The following is a 16,782-nucleotide window of genomic DNA, read 5'->3' as shown; positions in this document are numbered from 1 at the left end:
TGTGGACGCCCAGCACCTCCTGCGCCGAGGGGACCCCGCGCGCCCACCTGCAGTGCGATTCACCCTACGGGCCAACAGTGCCGCCGTTTTTAGCAGAATAAAGGGCTATGTCGAGTTCAAAGCCTGGCAGCCGTTCCCTGAGCATCTCGGCTGTTCTGTGGGCTGCGGGTGATGGGAGACAACTGAGCTTCGAACTGGGGGGTGGGATACAGCCCTGGCAGTGGGATGCTCTTTTCCTCTCCTGCCGATACACATAGAAAGTCTAAAATGTCATGATCGGTGTTGAGAGACTTTTGGGGCAAGCTTCCCCAGCCCAGGCACCACCCGGTCCTCCAGCTGGCATGTGGCCTGAAGCCCAAAGGATGGGGAAGGTTCTGGCTGTCAGCGCGGTGCCAGCTGGCCACCGTGGCTCCTGCGAGCCAACACACAGGAGGGACATCCCCTCGGGACCGGCCTTCACCTCTGGGGGCACACACACCACTACTTTTCCTCATGACTAGCCTGTTTGCTAATTTTTTATTTTTTTAACCCACTTGCGCGTCATCCAAATGGCTCGACTTGGTCAAGTATTGCCCCAGTGTTTAAACTTCTAAACTGTTTTCTCTCTGGTCAAGCCCGTGTTCATCGATGAACTACGGATGTGGCCCACGTCTCGCTGAGGCCCCCAGGACACCCGGCGCCGGGGCAGGGCTGTACGGCACCGCCGGGCCCCGGGCGGGCAGGGAGAGCCCCGCAGTGCTCGGGGCCTCAGGGAGGTGCCCTGGATGCTGGGCCTCGGCGGGCAGCAGCGCTGGAGCCCGGCAAGGAGGGAAACGCCATCACAAAGTGTCTGTGGTGAGGGGAGGCCTCCACCCCCCTCCTCTCTGCCAGGACCGTGCGAGCCCTGCAGCGTGCTGACGACCGAGACTGAAGCTGCTAAAACAAAGGAAGGAACCCACTGCAGTTTTATTTTTCCTTAGATAAATTTTTTATATAGAATATATTACAGTCAGAGTTCTCAGCTTTTAATCAAAAGATAACAAGTTATTGCAGTTTTTTTACCCAGTGAAACTACCGGTGGACGGAGAACTTTCTAGAAAGCTGTCTTGTCTTTTAAAAAAAAGAGGGAAAAAAACCCCACCCGGACAGAAAATACATGTGTAAGATGCGCTTCGCGCCCACCGGCGCCCAGCCGGGCGGGTGGGCATCCGTGTGGACAGGGGAGCGTGAGGTGAAGAAGCAGCGATGGGCACAACACTATGGCGAGGGAGGCAGGCCTGGGCGCTAGCGAGGTCGGTTTCCTAGGCACGATGCTTCTGCTCCGGCTTAATTTCTTTTAAATCAGGAAATGAAAACGTGGTGGGGAGAGAGGAGGGCTGCGGCCGTGGCTTTCGCCTGCACAGGGAGGGCTGGGGCCTTCAGCCTCGCCTCAGCTCGTGCAGCTTGTGGGCAACGCGCTCCAGCTCGGCCTCGATGGCGGCCAGGCTCTCCAGCTCCTGGTCCTGCAACAAAAGCCCGGGACACACGTCAGCGGCCATGGGTGGGCAGCCCTCGCCACCCAGAGCTATGGGAAGCCTTGCCCGGGGCTAGCGGCCAGTGGTGGCACGAGCACAGCCACGCCTGGCCCCATCCCCTCAGCCTGCTCCTGCGTTTTCCCCTCTGGACAGATGTCTGTGCACAACACTAATTAGCCCTGTCCTAACGTCAAACAGCTGCAGCTGACGATGGGGACAAGACATGCAGCCACTGTCCTTCCCTAGCCCCGCTGCCAGGCAGGGCAGCCCGCAGTGGGCCTCTCCATCCAGAGCATGGGGCTGGAGGGAGATGGCTGCCGGGCAGCCAGGGCTGGGGCGGGCGCTGCCAAACGGCACTGGGTACCTGTGTTGAGGCGGTGGGGTCAAACTGGGATGGGCACAGGTGCCTGCCACCTGCGGCAAGTGCAGCTTTTCCGTTTGGGAAAATAGCGACTGAGGAAGCCATCAGTTTAAAGGCTCAAGCTGCCCATCGCTTGGTGGCCTTCTCATAGTGGCTCTTGTGTACCTGTGCCATTACCTGAAGCAATTCTATTTAGTGCAGGTACTCAAATTCATAACTGCGTGGCTTTGAACTCCGGGCATACACAACTGGCCCTGTCTCGCTACCAGCCCCAGCCCTGCCTGCCCCTCACAGCTGCTGTCACCTGGGGCTCGCTGCAGACCACGTGCTCACTCAGCACAGCAGCAGGCTCTGCGGGAGCAAACTTGGGGCTGTCGGTGCTAAAAGTGCCTTTTCCTTTCAGCAGAGCTGAGGTGACAGCCCCTCCCCTGTGCGGAGGGAGCAGAGCCTTGCTGCTGCCTGCAGCAGCCGCCACATGCGGGCTGACGCTGAGCCACTGGCCTGAACTGCATGTGGCTGGTGTGAAAAAGTATGTAAAAAGAAAGTAATTTTTCTCATCCCTGCGCTATTTTCCTGAACAGGGAAAAAGTCACCCTGCCCCTCCGCAGGGCCCTTGGCTCAGCCCCTGGAAAGGCTCCAGCTACAGCAGTGTGCGGGCGCCTCGGAGTGCCTGCCAGTGCCCAGGGGAGCCAGACTGAGCCCAAGCTGCTGTTCCGGCGTTTTGTTTGAAGCGGGTCAGGGAGCAGCCGGCTGAGGCTCGCCTTGCCGGAGGAGAGCTCTGGCTGCAACTGGAGCCCCAAGAAAGTGAGAAAATAGTGCTGTGCAGCACCCAAAGAGAGGAGAGGTCAGACCCAAACCACTGCCTTGCCTTGCACTGTGCCCATGCACCCTGGCTTGCTCCTGCCCGGCCTCACAGGCTGAGCCCCAGCGAGTGCAGGGGACGGCACGCTCAGCCCCCGTCTGTGCCCACGCTGGCCTCACTGGCCAAGCCACGCAGCCACGTGGCCCAAAAGTGAGGAGAGGGGCAGGACGGCAGCTGCTCTGGCAGAGCCGCAGCCTGTGCCTTCCCTTTCCTCACTGCTGGGTGCCTGGTCTGACACCTCACAGATTCTCAGAGACCTTGATCTAGTTTAAAAAAAAAAAACCAAACTAAAAAGTCTTTTTGCAACTGTAAACATAGCAGTTTTGCAGCCTCAACAAACTCCTTCCTAGTCCCTGTCCGGAGGCTGAGCCCACCACCTTGCTGACAAGATGCACCCCAGAGCTGCTGGCAGGGGCGGGTGGGGAGCAGCCTTCTTGGGGGAGAGACCTGGGATGTGAGCAGATGGTGGTGAGGAGGCAGATGGGGTGGGTGCCCACCTCCTTGCCAGGCACCCCACTGCACCCCTGCTCAGAGCTGAGATGTTTGGCTTTGCTTTGAACCGACATGGCTGGGGATGCCCTCTCAGCAGGGGATGCTGATGGGCGACCTTTGGGCAATGTTTTGGTGTGTAACTAAGGCAAGAGGGGTGTTTTGGAGGCAAGAGAGCTGCAGCGAACTGGCTTCACTCACCTGCTGCCCCCGTCTGTTCCCAGGCACCTGATCGTGGCTTGTCCCAGAACAAACACCCGCAGAGCCCATGCCCAGCCCCCTGCCCTATCCGAAATAAACATCGGTGCCTGGAGCTGAGCCTCAGCACAAAGTCAAAACCGCCACTCCTGACTGCCGGGGAGGTGCTGAGCTACCACATAGCATCATGCGAGGTACCAGGGAAGGAGGTATCTGACTGTGGAAGCCTGGCTCAGGTGTGTTCCCATAACTGTCAATCATTTCCACTCCAATGCCCCAGCTCTCTCACCACAGCTGCGTCCCTGGTCTACCTCTGTAGGAGGTCTGACACTGCTCACTAATCACTAAAACAAGGATAAAAAGCAAAGGCACAGCCAGGTGCACACCTCAATAATACCTAGGGCTGAATGACTAAAAGGTCACCACGCATTTCCTTAATGTCTCAGAGAACTGACGCTGGCTGCGTAACACCAAGGTACCATCCACATCTCCAAGCATAGTTTGGATTCCCAAGTAATAACCGGGCAGGATTTATTCTTAAGCCTATGTACACCAACCTCTGTTCTCCTGTTAGCACTGCCTTCCTCATCCTTCTTTTCTTCGGGCATGGGAGCAAGCGGGAAGCCTCCTTCACTGCTGTCCTTCTTTGAGTGATGCTTCCATGACCTTCTCACATCTTCAGCTGGACTACTGAAGTCATACTTGCGGGACCTAAATGCCATTTTCATGGACCTGTCTGGGTCTTCCCCACTATCATTTTCCTCCATGCGCTTCTTTGATGTCAGCTGCTTGGCCAGCTCATCCATTTTGTTCCACCTCTTGGAGTCTTCCCACTCCCTGGAGGACGACTCCTCCATCTCCTCGCTTTTGGCATCCCTGGGCTGGAAGGTGTCCTCCTCCCCCTGCATCCCCTCAACTTCCAGGTGATGCCTTCCTCCTCTCAGTGCCCGGGGCTGCTCTTCCTCCTCCTCCTCCTCAGAGCTCCGCCCGTCTTTGCCAAATCCCAGAGCATCGTCGTTATCTGAAAGAGCATTAAATACAACAGTGAGCACAAGTGTTAACCTGGCTACACTCCACCTTTGAACCGAGCCTTCAGGGGTGATGCAAGGTGGGTTTCCTGACTTAGGCCCATTTTCCCAGGATTCTGGAAATACCCACTCTCACGTCACCATGTCAGTAACAGGGCTTGGAGGCAGCAGTCAAAAACCACATAAGAATTTCAAGAAAAAGAAATTAGTTGTCCCCAGGTGCTATGAAAACTGAGCAGCAGGCAGCTGCTGGACCTGTGTTACCCACTGTGTGTGGGCCCACGTGGTCAGGTGCTTGCGGGGGGCGGGGGGGGGGGGGAGCGGGTCTGGGTGTCTGTCAGCAGGGGTATTTCTGTAAACCCGGTAAGCACCTGCCTGAACTTTTAGGCTTTAAAGCCTCTTATCCCTGTCTCAGCGCTCTCAGCTCACCCTGGGTAGGTATCAGTGCAGTCATCTGGGATACATACTGTCATCTCCCTGCATTTCCTCAGCCTCCTCGTCCTCCTCAGCCAAATCAAGTGACCTCTCTGCTTCGGTAGGGTCCTCCTCTGCAGCATCGTCTCCTCCATCATCCTCCCGCTCCACACGTTCCCCTGCCACCTCCTTGCTCTGCTCCTGGCCCTGCCTGGATCGCTGCTCTCCCTCGTCCTCGAGCTCCAGGCTGTCCCTGGGGCCTCTGCGCTGCTCCTCTTCATCCCGTTGCTGCTGATGCTCATCCTCACTGAAGCCTTTGCTGATGTGGTTGTCCAAAGCTTCATCTCGCTGGTCATCCTCTGTGTCCCCGATCTCATTGCTCTCTGTTTCCTCCCGATCCTCCTTCTCACCAGGGTTGGCATCCCGTGGCCTGGGCTCCCTCTCCTCCAGGCTGTTTTTTCCCTCCTCTCTTGAATCTTCATTTTGCTGGGTTTTCTGTGCTGCCAGCTCAGCCAGGGACCCCGTGGGCTGCTCCTCTTCAGGGCGCTCCCCTGCCGCATCTGCAGACGGAGGAGCAAGAAGCAACACCTCTCCTGAGAGCTCATTTCACAACCAGCAAAGCCCATGCATTTCTTAGGGAACTTCAGCTCCGCTCAGCAATCTGCTTAACCAGCCCATGGATCCTTTCATAAGTCACTTCAACATATGCTTGCGTTCAAGCAAGCCTGTGCTCTCACTGGTGCCTGCTCTCCTGGAGAGACTCACAAGGCTGAAGTGAAACATATGCCAAAGTGCTTTGCTGCGGCATGGTCCTCATCACCATCTCTTGAGATGCCAGCAACAAACTTGGCCCACATGAAATCAGATCGCACTTAAACCAAAATGATTTAGGAGTGTAATACAGCACTTGCACAGCTCTCCCTGCTCCGAGTGCTGCGCTAACATCACATCCTTATTTCTCCCACCAGGTTGAAGAGGGAGCCAACGCTGTTTGCCGGCGAGCCGGAGGGAGGCGGGGCTGGCTCTGCTTCTGCAAAGCAGCTACTCAGCAGGAGCTTAATGTGGGCTGGGTACTTGCTCTTGCTCATGTCAGAGACTGGCCTCTTTTAACACAATTAGCCATAGAAGTCACTTTGCAAAAGAAAAGATGGGGGGCTAAAGAGCAGTGGGAAAAGCCAGATAGGTTTGGAAAGGTGAGTGCAGCCCCAAGCAGGGCTGAGGAGTGTGCTGGGGTGAGGAGATGCAGAGAGCCGGTCATGCAGGGCTGGTGACTGCCAGTGACACTGCAGTGGTGTCACTGGGCTGCCTGCAAGCCTGGATGGCCCAAGGCACTACGCTTCATCCTCATGCAGTCTCCACACTGCTGGAGCAAGAGGTTCAGGGAAGGGAGACCCAGCACCACCCATCCTCTCTGTTGGCTTTTGGCTGTGCTGGCTGCAGCAGCAGCTCCCGGGGGATCGCTCCTCACTGCTTCGGGCAGCTTTGGGCTGACATCGCAGCATCGCTGCGCTGCCGTGGCTCAGGCACATGCCCCAGAGCCTGCTCAAGACCCTCTTCAGGAGTGCTGCTGCATGAGAAATTATCTCATCCCACATTGGCATCATCTCTTCCTGATGTGGAAAAGGGAAGGGGCCGAACCCTCCTTCCCGCTACACTGCCTGTCTCTAGCCAGGCCATAGAAACATAGCGGCAAGGGGAAATCCCAGCGGAAAGTGGTCTTTCCAAGATGCAGGTGTTTTGTGTGGGTATGTGCACTGTGCATATCCCAAGTTCAATTTTGCCTTCAGAGACCCACAACCTAATATCTTGGATGCCTCAAAACAAGGGCGGTAGGAGCAGACCCAGATCACTCTTGCCTATATCACTGAGTCTTGCAGTATGGGATTTCCCTGGCTGTGACTCATCTTAAGCATTAGGAGTGAGTGATGGTGTTGGCAGCAGGGCGGAAAAGATCAGTATCAGTTTGGTAACTTGACCATCACCAGTTACTATAGCTCAGAAATTACATGCTGTTTAAGCTGGTAAATAAGAACAAAGCAAACACCAGGTTGCTTGTGTGTGTCAGTGGCAGCATCAAAGATGATGCCTAAATGAGAAGCAGATGGACATATCAAGGCTGTTAGAAAGAACATCCTTGTTTAGAGCCTGACCTGGATTTCCTGGGGGGGAGGCTGACACTGACCTCTCTGCTTGTTCTTGTCATTCTGACTTTCAAGGACTTCGGAAAGTTCATCTTCAAAGCCACTGTTTTTCTTTTGCTGGCGAGTTCTCTCATTGGCACCTGAGTCAAGTAACAAAAAACAGGGAAAGGTTACAAGCCCTCCTGTGTTTCAGGAAGTAGAGGTAGGAAAATAGTTCTGTACCCTTTATAATTATGCATATTTTCTACAATGGACAAATCTGCCAAAGGGGAGCTGCAGGAGAAGTGAGACTGGAGGATTCGTGAAGCGACTGCAGTAACAAAGCCACCATCCAAAACATCATCTGCAGGAAAGAAAAAGGTCTCCAAATAAACAGAGAAGCAGGGTTGCTAGGAAAATTAATATCGATGGAGACCTAGGGCATAAGAGATGCTGAACTGCAGCACATTGAGGCCAACAAAAGACTTAAGTGTCAGAGTACTGAAGGATAAAAATTGCCTCCTTCCAGATGCTGCCCATGTACCTCTGCTGAGGTGAGCACTGAGGGCCCCTGTGCCCTTCTGCCTGGTGGTAGAGGCCCTCTCTCTGGGCGCTGCTTCCCGCCACTCCCCGGGAGGAGGAGCAGCATTCCTTCCCACTCCAGGGAAGGTCCAGGGCCCCAAGGCCCCACACCTTAGCCTCTGGGATTATGGAGCCAGCTCGACAAAAGCAACACCCTGGAGAAAGCATTGTCTGAAGGCAGCACAAGCTGGAGGTCAGAGCGCAGCTGTCCTGGCAACCAGCTCTGCCCAGGCAGCTCCATCCCACGGGAACTGCGAGCCAAGCAAGCCCTGTATAACCCAGCTCATGCCCTGCTTCTGTGCCTTAATGCAAAGGCAAGAGCCAACACTGCCAGCCCAGTCCTCTCTAGCCCTACCCGGGGCAGAGCTGGATGGCGTGGGCTCTCCAGCCCAAGCAGGACCAGCTGCAGCCAGCACAGAGGAGACCAAGATAAATACCTTCGCTTTTCCTTTGGGCTACATGGCTCTCCCATTCCCAGTCACTGTGATCTGTAGAGCAAATTGTGTGATGGGCTCAAGGCAAGGAAAGAGCGGAGCAAGATGCACCTCTGTGAAACAAGTCCCTTCACGTGGACTCCATGCTGTATGGCACAGCCTGCCTGATAGCTGAGCGCTCCCCCTCACAACCCTGGTGTGCCTGGGCAGCAGCAGCCCAGCGCACTGAAGAGGCCCAGGTTTTTCTTCTGGAACATCAGAGCATCCATGGAGCCTGTCTGGCATCACTCCCTGGCTGGCCCCTCTGCCGGTGGGATTTGGGCAGTGACGAAACTATTGCTTTGGGAGCTGCATGGGGCTCTCCCCTAATCTTGACTTCCTGAATTTTCCCTCTCCCTTCTCCCTGTTGCCTCTGTCACTTCCCTGCTCTGAAAGCAGTCTGGTGGCACTGTCTCCCAGCCATCCCTGGCAGCTGTGCCACACAGGAGCAGGGCACAGGGACACCCTGGTGAGGGAGGACTGCCAGTGGGGTTACCCCAAGGAGAAGAAGGAGGGAAGGCCGGGAGCTGCTCTGGCTGGGGAGAGCCCCTTTGCAGCCTCAGTTGGGCCACCCAGGCAGAGGGGCTTGCATCGGCTTTGAAAGCCTGGGACCTGCACACCAGCTCTGGGGACCTGGGCACCTGAGTATAGTCCTTTTCTCCCCTGCAAACCCCTTTGTACAGCTCCATGCTGCTGCTGCTCCCACACTGACAAGTGGTGAGCTGCCCACACCTCCCCCAAACCAAAGGAACTTGCATTCACCCTAAGGAAGCCAACAGGAAAATCGCCATTGCGGGCTTTCATTGGGGTCTTTTAGGTGCAAGTCTTGCTCAATGCTAGGTGAGGCTTCCCTTCTGCCACAGCTGGGTTTAGTGCTAGACTTCAGCTGCACAAACAGTGAAGGTTTTCTTGTCTTTCATTCTAGCTTGGGAGCTGGTGGTTGGCTGTTGAATTAAATTACAGTGTTTCCTTTTAGGGTTCTCCCACCCCAAAATGTCTATGCTCTGCATCGCCACCAAGTTACATTGACAGTCATTTAAATCATCAGATGCATACTGGAGTCATTATAAGCAAAATTCCTGTCCCCACTCACCCAGTCTCTACTGCAAGTCCTGGAACTAGATTTCCTAGGGCACATTTATATGATGTCAAATTAACATAAAATACAAAAAACCTCAAACAACAAAACTGTGCAAGGGGCTACGACAGATGAAAGCCCTCTTCCCAAATAATGGTAGTGAAACTGTACCTTGAGCCGCAATTTCCTGAAGTTCCTTCAATAAATTTTGGTGGCGAAGGATAGAAATGATTCGTTCATCTGCAATAGGGGAGACTTGGTACAGAAGGTGGTCAAAGACAACCCGCCCAAACCACCAAGAAATGAAAAACAACCCCAAATGAAAAACAACCCCAAATGCCACCTCCCTCTTCGTTTACTCTTTTCTCTCCCTTGGCCTGATTTGCTGCCACCTCTCTTAACCATGTGGTTAAGACGACAGGAAGGTCCCAAGAAAACCAGGCAGCTTCATGTCACCCAGTACCTTCCCCGGCTGCGGTGCCAGCGTGATGCATGGCCTGGGCCAAGCAGCGGCTCCGTCCCTGCTTCTGGAGCCTGATGCAGCCTGGTGGGGTGACCACAAGGAAGGTGAGTGTGTCAGGGACCCCTTGTCAGGTGCTAAAGCATGTGCCAGGGCAGGACCAGCCCCTGCTTGTGTCTCTGCCAGATCTGCTCTTGCTGATACCCAGTGTTAAATCTGAGCCTGTACCTCCTCTGAGTGTTTCTAGGCATTCCTCACTGATCGGCAGGGGGTTTGGCTTCGATAAAGTATCAGAGATGACCTCTACAATGCACTTCATCACCTAGAAAGAGACAAAAATACAAATTAAGCACTGCTTTATTGTCTTTTTTCCCTAAATCTATTTGTTACCAAGGCTGAAATATAGCAGATGATGGCACAGATCCTCTTGCTTTTCTGGTCGAGCCAGAACTGAATGTTCGGTTCCTGGTTTACCTAATGCAGGAACAGAAGGTACCTCCCAAAACTGAGAAGTGAGCAAATGACACATGGCAATAGAAAGAGCTTCTTTAATGTGATGCACACTTCAGCCGGGGATCTCACGACTCCAGCCCATCCCAGAGGTTGGGCACATCAGGAGACGAAAGGGGATCTGGATATACACATAGAGAGCTCAAAATCATCCTCTTTTAAGTCAATATATCTCAACCTGCATCTCATAAAAGGGCTCAGTGGGAGGTCATAGAGAGCAACAAGTGGTCAAGCTCTTCAATAGGTGACCTTGAAATCTTGCAAGCTATGCGAGCGCTGAGAAGGGCACCATAGTTAGACTGCAGCCAGGCATGGAGGGTGACATGAGGTAAATTGCAGTTTGAAACACGGATGAGAAATACTGCTCTCAAGGCCTAGAGAAGGACAAGACACTCTGGAGAAGTGTTTGACCTTGTGCTTGAGTATTCAAGCCATCTATTAGAGACTGGAAGAGCCGTTCACAGAGGCAGGTCATCTGAAAGCAATGAAGTTCCCACAATTTCCTCCAAAGAATGTGCAACTGCCTGAGGCAAGCCTCCCAGACAGGATGAACTCTGGGCCTGCCCTTTCCAGCAGCCCTCTTCCTTGGTGTAAAATGAGAAGCATTATTTATCTAGTTTGTCACTTGTACTGAGATTGTAGGCCTAGCTCTTCACCCATGCAACTACAGCACCACTGCTGTACGTGTGGTAGGAGAATGAAAGCCAGAGGCGCAAAGGCAAGGTGGCACCTCTGGCAGGGGTGAAGGCACCCTCGCCACACTGAGAGACACCACCAGGAGCCCTGCTGCGTGGTCGTGGTAGACCCAAATGGTCACACAGGAGAGAAAGCAGCATTCACTACAGTCCAGTGCCAGTTAGTAGTGCAGGAATCAGGCTGCTTCGTTTGAAAGGATGATTATTTATAAAGCAGCCCAGAAAGTATGCAGGGCTCACAAGTGCCTGTGGAAAAAACAGAGGCTAAATTGAAGAAAAGGATACAAGTAAGCCTTGGGGGCAAAAAGTTCACTCACTGAACCTCTTTCTTCTGATGATTTCTGCAGGCAGCCCTGAGTCCTGACCTCCCTTACAAGGTGCCATTCTCAGGAGAGCAAAGCACTGCGGCTGCAGCAGAAATTAAACACAAGTCAGCTATTCCCAGTCATCTACAATGTTGCTCATTCAAGCAATTGGATATATTCATTGACCATATGGAATGGGCAAATTTTCACCATGTATAAGGAAAGAATTCTGCTTTTGCAGATCACAGCCATAAAATGCTGAACTCTTAACTATTTGCACAGTTTGAGGGGATTGCCTGCTGGATTAAAAATGTTACCAGAAAGATCTAACAAAAAGAATGCAGGGAAATTTCCCCAGTATCATTCTCCTATACCATAAGCAATCTATTGATATTGATTTGAGATGACTTTGAGTCACTTTACCATTAAATAGAACAAATCCCAGATTCTGATACTTCCCTCCCACATTTCCCAATCTCTGGAGCCATTTATTGCAGCTGTATTCAACGCAGCTTCAGAAGTAAGGACTTTCTCAGCATGAGAAATAAGAACCTGGTCCAATGAAAGACTCTATACAAGCTTTTTGAAGACTTCTAAGCTGATTTAAGGTCTTTGTCTGAACACAAAGAATCACATCAGTCACCACAGAAATACGGCCAACTCTGTGGAGGAACTTTGTAGCATAATGAAATGAAGAGTGCAGTCATTCCACAGCACTCTCCTTGACTTTTTTTAAGAGCAAGTCTTGCAGAGTGAGGATTCACAAGGTCGTGAAATAACAGCCTGCATCAGGAAATGGAGATCCTTTCCAAATGAATGTAATTAATCCAGTGCAGAAACTCGGACTGGAATTTTGCCATAGCTATCCTGTAACTGTGAGCATGTAACTGGATCCTTAAGAGCTGCTCATGCTGTCCCCACACAGAAATCTCCAAAGGATCACGTCCTTACAAGGATAAACTTCACCACTTTTGAGCTTGGCTGTGCTCAGGTCCTTCTGAAATGTATGCTTGTAAGTGGGAAATAGTCCTTCGAGCACAAGAGTGGGCAAACACCAGGGATATTGTAAATGCTTTGGTCATGTTAAGCTTGCCATGGAAAGCCCTTGGTGTAAAGAAAGTCTGGTGAGCTGCCCAGGAAAGGCCTGCAGATGCTGGCTCCCCATTTCACAGCCCCAGGCCACCCACAAATGTTGGTGGCACAGAACACATCTACAGCAGCATGGTGTGTGGGAAGAGCTGCGGTGCTCTCTGCTGTAGCCATGTAATGATATCCCTGCCCTGATCTGCCCCGTGAGGCTAGGACTTCCTTCACTGAAATGCTGTGTCTCATAGGGCGGTGAAGGTGGAAAAGCCCTAATGGCTTCTTCCAGTTGCAGCAAAAATCAAAAGAAAGGTGTGGGCTGATTTTGCTCTCAGCTAGGGCCTGTGTCAGTGCAGTACCCAGGGAGGGGACAGGCCTGGGAGACAATCCTTCCTTGGTGGAAGCATTCCTATGGAGTCGCACCAGCTTCCACAAAAGCTAAATGTGGTTGCTGGGAAGTGCCATGTTTTACACAGAGAACATGCTGGGAATAGGTCTCACAAGGAAAATCATGGAATTAATGGCTTGTCCCACCAGATGCCCAGTGAGTATCCCACTCTGGCATGGCCAGTGGAAGGGGCAAGTGCCTGCCCTGAGTCCTCTTTCTCAGTCAGCAGCACACTGCCTGAAGCAGGCAGCCAGCGGCTCACAGCTCACGGCTCAGCCCCAGCAAGGGCTAAGCAGGCTGAAGGTCTTAACAAAGCGACAGCTCGCCAGGCCCAGGCACACCTGGCAGGACACAGGGAAGCGTCCCTCATGGCGCTTGCCCTGTACGTAACAACAAGCAGAGACACTGTACAACGGAGCCTGTGGCTGAGAGTGACATGAACGTGTCCTCCCCTACTGCTGCCTGGAGAAAAACATTGTGTGGCTAGAAGATTTCAGGAAACAAAGATGTTCAAGAAGTAGGGGGGGAAAGGCTGGTGTTTCCCTTCTGGACATTCATTTCTGGAGAAATCTTAATCTGGGCAGCTAAGAGATCAGTTCATCTGAAATACTATAGGCATTATAATATCAGGAAGGGGAGGTCTGTCACAGATCAACACAGGCAAACACCTCCCCAAAGTACCCAAAGCCCATTGGGAGTGCACACACTTGCGAAGTGCAGCTGTGAATGTCAGAGAGGGATGACACAGATGTATGCACAGAAGCCTGTAAAAGGCTGGAGAGGTCAGCCAAGTCCTGCACTGCTTGCAGACATCCAGACAGGCTGAGCAGTAGCTAAGGTCAGATTAGCAATCTGAGTAGCCAGTTGCCTATTTTTCAGGAGCATGCATGCTTAAGTAACACACCACACATACAGACACAGATGTATACACACCCCCAAACACACACAGTTCCAGCGATGCCCTTTCCTGAATCACATCTCCCCCCACTCTCCCCTGAGTCACCTCATGTTGGGAGCTTTGAAAAGCTGAAAGTAGGAGGACTGGGGAGGTTTATACCCAACCTCTATCTCCAGCCTCACCATTCTCCAGACAAGCTTGTTTGGTCCCTCTGGGACATCCTGAGGGAATTGCCTCCTGCCCAGGTGCCCAGAAGTGGGTACACAAAGGGTAAATCCTGGTCGGGAGGGAGGAGGCGGTGGATGGATCCTGCTGTAGGGATCTCATGCAGATCCCTGGCATTTCCTACAGGGCATTTCAGCAGGGGCAGCCAAAAGCCACCCAGCTAGGTGGAGGTCAAACATGGCATCCTTCAACTTCACTTGCCCCTTCCACTACAGGCCATCCTTACCTTAGTGTCCCCTTTATTCATGTCGTTTGCCACAGGAAGGGAGATGGCTGTAAAATGAAGGGAGGGCAAAAAAAGAGAGCTTGTTATTCACCTCCACTGGGAGACAAGCAGAGAAATCTTATCCTGCTATAAATGGGAGTGGAGAAGAGGGATATCTCGCTCTGGTGGAAGTGGTCCTTTGGTGCAGCAGCTGGATGTGTGCACTGTGCCCCCCTCAGCCTTCCCCGGGGAGAAGGGAAGGGAAGGGAAGGGAAGGGAAGGGAAGGGAAGGGAAGGGAAGGGAAGGGAAGGGAAGGGAAGGGAAGGGAAGGGAAGGGAAGGGAAGGGAAGGGAAGGGAAGGGAAGGGAAGGGAAGGGAAGGGAAGGGAAGGGAAGGGAAGGGAAGGGAAGGGAAGGGAAGGGAAGGGAAGGGAAGGGAAGGGAAGGGAAGGGAAGGGAAGGGAAGGGAAGGGAAGGGAAGGGAAGGGAAGGGAAGGGAAGGGAAGGGAAGGGAAGGGAAGGGAAGGGAAGGGAAGGGAAGGGAAGGGAAGGGAAGGGAAGGGAAGGGAAGGGAAGGGAAGGGAAGGGAAGGGAAGGGAAGGGAAGGGAAGGGAAGGGAAGGGAAGGGAAGGGAAGGGAAGGGAAGGGAAGGGAAGGGAAGGGAAGGGAAGGGAAGGGAAGGGAAGGAGAGGCCGCCAGGCCGGCAGAGCCCGGCGCGGCCCGCGGGCAGTGACCTTGCGGCCGCCGCTGTCCGCGGTGCTGAAGGGGCCGCGGCGCGGCGGGAGCTGGCGGGGCAGCGCTGCCCGGGGCGGGGGGTCCCGGAGTGGGGGGCACAGGGAGCCCAGCCCAGCCCCACTTACCCGGCACGGCCAGGAGCAGGACGGCGAGCAGATCTGGGCGGCTCATGCTGCTGCGGGACAGAGGGAGGGAGGCAGGGCCGAGGGTGAGCCTGTCCCTGGCGTGGGGGCTCCAGGCGAGGTGCCGGCGGGAGACCAGCGCCGTGCGCGTCTACGCCAGTGCCCTGGCTGAAGATCCCAGATGGGGCACTGCAGCAACCGGCTCATTTATATATCTCAGCCCCTCGGAAATGGCGTCAGGAGGAAGCCACCTCCTCCTCTCTGCCCCCTCCCCTCGCACACAGCCTTCCCGTCAGCCTCCACCACCCGGCGGGTGCTGGAGGAGCGGCCACACGCCAGGGTCCCCCCGAACCGCCCGGCTGCCCCGGCAAAGGGTTGCAGCGGCAAGGTGTCAGGCTCCAGGTGCTCCATCTTCTCACTCTCAGCAGGAGCAGGATGGTTGTGAGGTGTGTTTCTAGGATATCCCTTTTCCAGCACCTCACCCAACAGCGGCAATCTACAAGCACCTCTGCATATGTGCCCTCTTGTACGTACGAGCAGTCAATAGTGGGGGTCACCTCATGCATCCCAGCCGGCATAGCCACCTGCAGATGGATTTGCCCTCTAGGTGTGCCCTTGTCTTTCACTGACCACAGAAAGTGCCTAGACAAATAGTTTAGAACAGACACTGAAGTTTTTAGATGCCTGTCAAACGCCTCCACAGAGGATAGGAGTGCCTGTAAGACTGGTCAAGAACCAGAGAACTGGTCACCATGAAACTGGTTTGACAATGGAGATGATAAGTCCCAGCTATTTTATGAAAGATTTTTAAGTAGTAGGATATTATTTGCAGTAAATAGCAAAGGCTGGTAGGGCTCTTGCTCAGCTATTGTGACTCTGCAAGCAAATTTTAATAGGTTGCTATCCTTTGTTCAGTGCTTCATAACAACCTATAGCATCATCTTCACTGCTAAGTATTCCAAAGTTGAAGCAACCAAGATTACCTGGTCACTAGTTTCCATTGACAAGGGAGAGAGAGGAAGTAACAAATTGTACCATTTTCTTAGTCACAGGCATTTCCATGCTCTTGACAAAATGTCTGTCTGTTCTTTGGATGGAGCATCTGTCAGGTCAGACAGCTGGATCTTCTTTTGAAAGTGACTCCAATGCATCTTTAGGACAATGCTTCTTTTGGAATAACACCTCCGCTATTCTGTGCTATCCCTCAAGCAATTTCAGAGGTCACAAAAGCCAGGCACTTACACTAGAAAACCAAATTCGGAAAAATGCACTGTCCTTCTTCCCCACCCTACCTTATTCTGCTCACTGGGAAGTCCTGCACGCAAGAAGCTAGAGAGAACATATTTGTTCTAAGATGACAAGAATGCTTCTATGAGACCAGGCAGTCCAGACTGCACTATAGGTTTCCACCTTCTCTTTCCATATGCACATGGAAATGTGCTCCCAAATGTATCCTCCCAAATGTCCTCTAATATCTATCTGATTTGAATGCATGCTTCAAAAGGCACATTTGGATTGTAAAAGCCCACTCACTGATAATCAAAGCTCCCCTTGTCTGTTGCATTTTCTATTTAATAGCAGAGAAAAGCTGGAAATAAATTGATCCTCTGAACAGTGCTTTGTGGATGACATTGATTGATAGTTAAATGTTTATAAGACCATGAAATGAACACCCATGACAGTTCCTGTTGCACGGGGAACCTGCATCCTCTAGGAACAATCGATATCCTTTCTTTTTGGTTGTTGGGTTGGGGGTTTGTGTGTGTGTGTGTGTGTGTGTGTTGTTGAATTCTTTACTGGGGTTGGAGGCAGTGGGCATGACATACAATAGCCTTTTACTCCTTCAGGATACACCAGAACATTTTAGTCTCTGAGTCTGAAATACTGAACATTATCAAGCTTGTTAATTCCGATGTATTCCTAAGAGAGAAACAGATTGATCTGCTTATCAGGCTATGTTTACCTAGTCAATATTTACTTATCCTTACATATAAATGTTGATCTTATTAGGGCAATAAATTACCTCAGTTCTAATCCAGCTTCTTACATGAAGCCCTT

The 16,782-nt window shown here is 52.8% G+C and overlaps 1 protein-coding gene across 1 annotated transcript; it reads right to left on the bottom strand.

Moving 5' to 3' along the window:
- Window positions 1–1,397: 1,397 nt before the first annotated feature.
- Window positions 1,398–14,773, bottom strand: CHGA (chromogranin A). Its single transcript, XM_075713011.1, has 8 exons — window positions 14,728–14,773; window positions 13,889–13,935; window positions 9,787–9,880; window positions 9,270–9,338; window positions 7,028–7,126; window positions 4,899–5,405; window positions 3,961–4,424; window positions 1,398–1,481 (listed from the first exon to the last, which is right to left on the bottom strand). Exons 1-8 carry the CDS (start codon window positions 14,771–14,773, stop codon window positions 1,398–1,400), a joined length of 1,410 nt encoding a protein of 469 aa, XP_075569126.1.
- Between the last annotated feature and the right edge of the window lie 2,009 nt (window positions 14,774–16,782).

This window comes from Pelecanus crispus, chromosome 6 (genome assembly GCF_030463565.1).
Source record: "Pelecanus crispus isolate bPelCri1 chromosome 6, bPelCri1.pri, whole genome shotgun sequence".
In the NCBI taxonomy this organism is placed as follows: Eukaryota; Metazoa; Chordata; class Aves; order Pelecaniformes; family Pelecanidae; genus Pelecanus; species Pelecanus crispus.
Note: the sequence above shows the minus strand (reverse complement) of the source record. Positions and strands in the feature narration are given on the sequence as shown.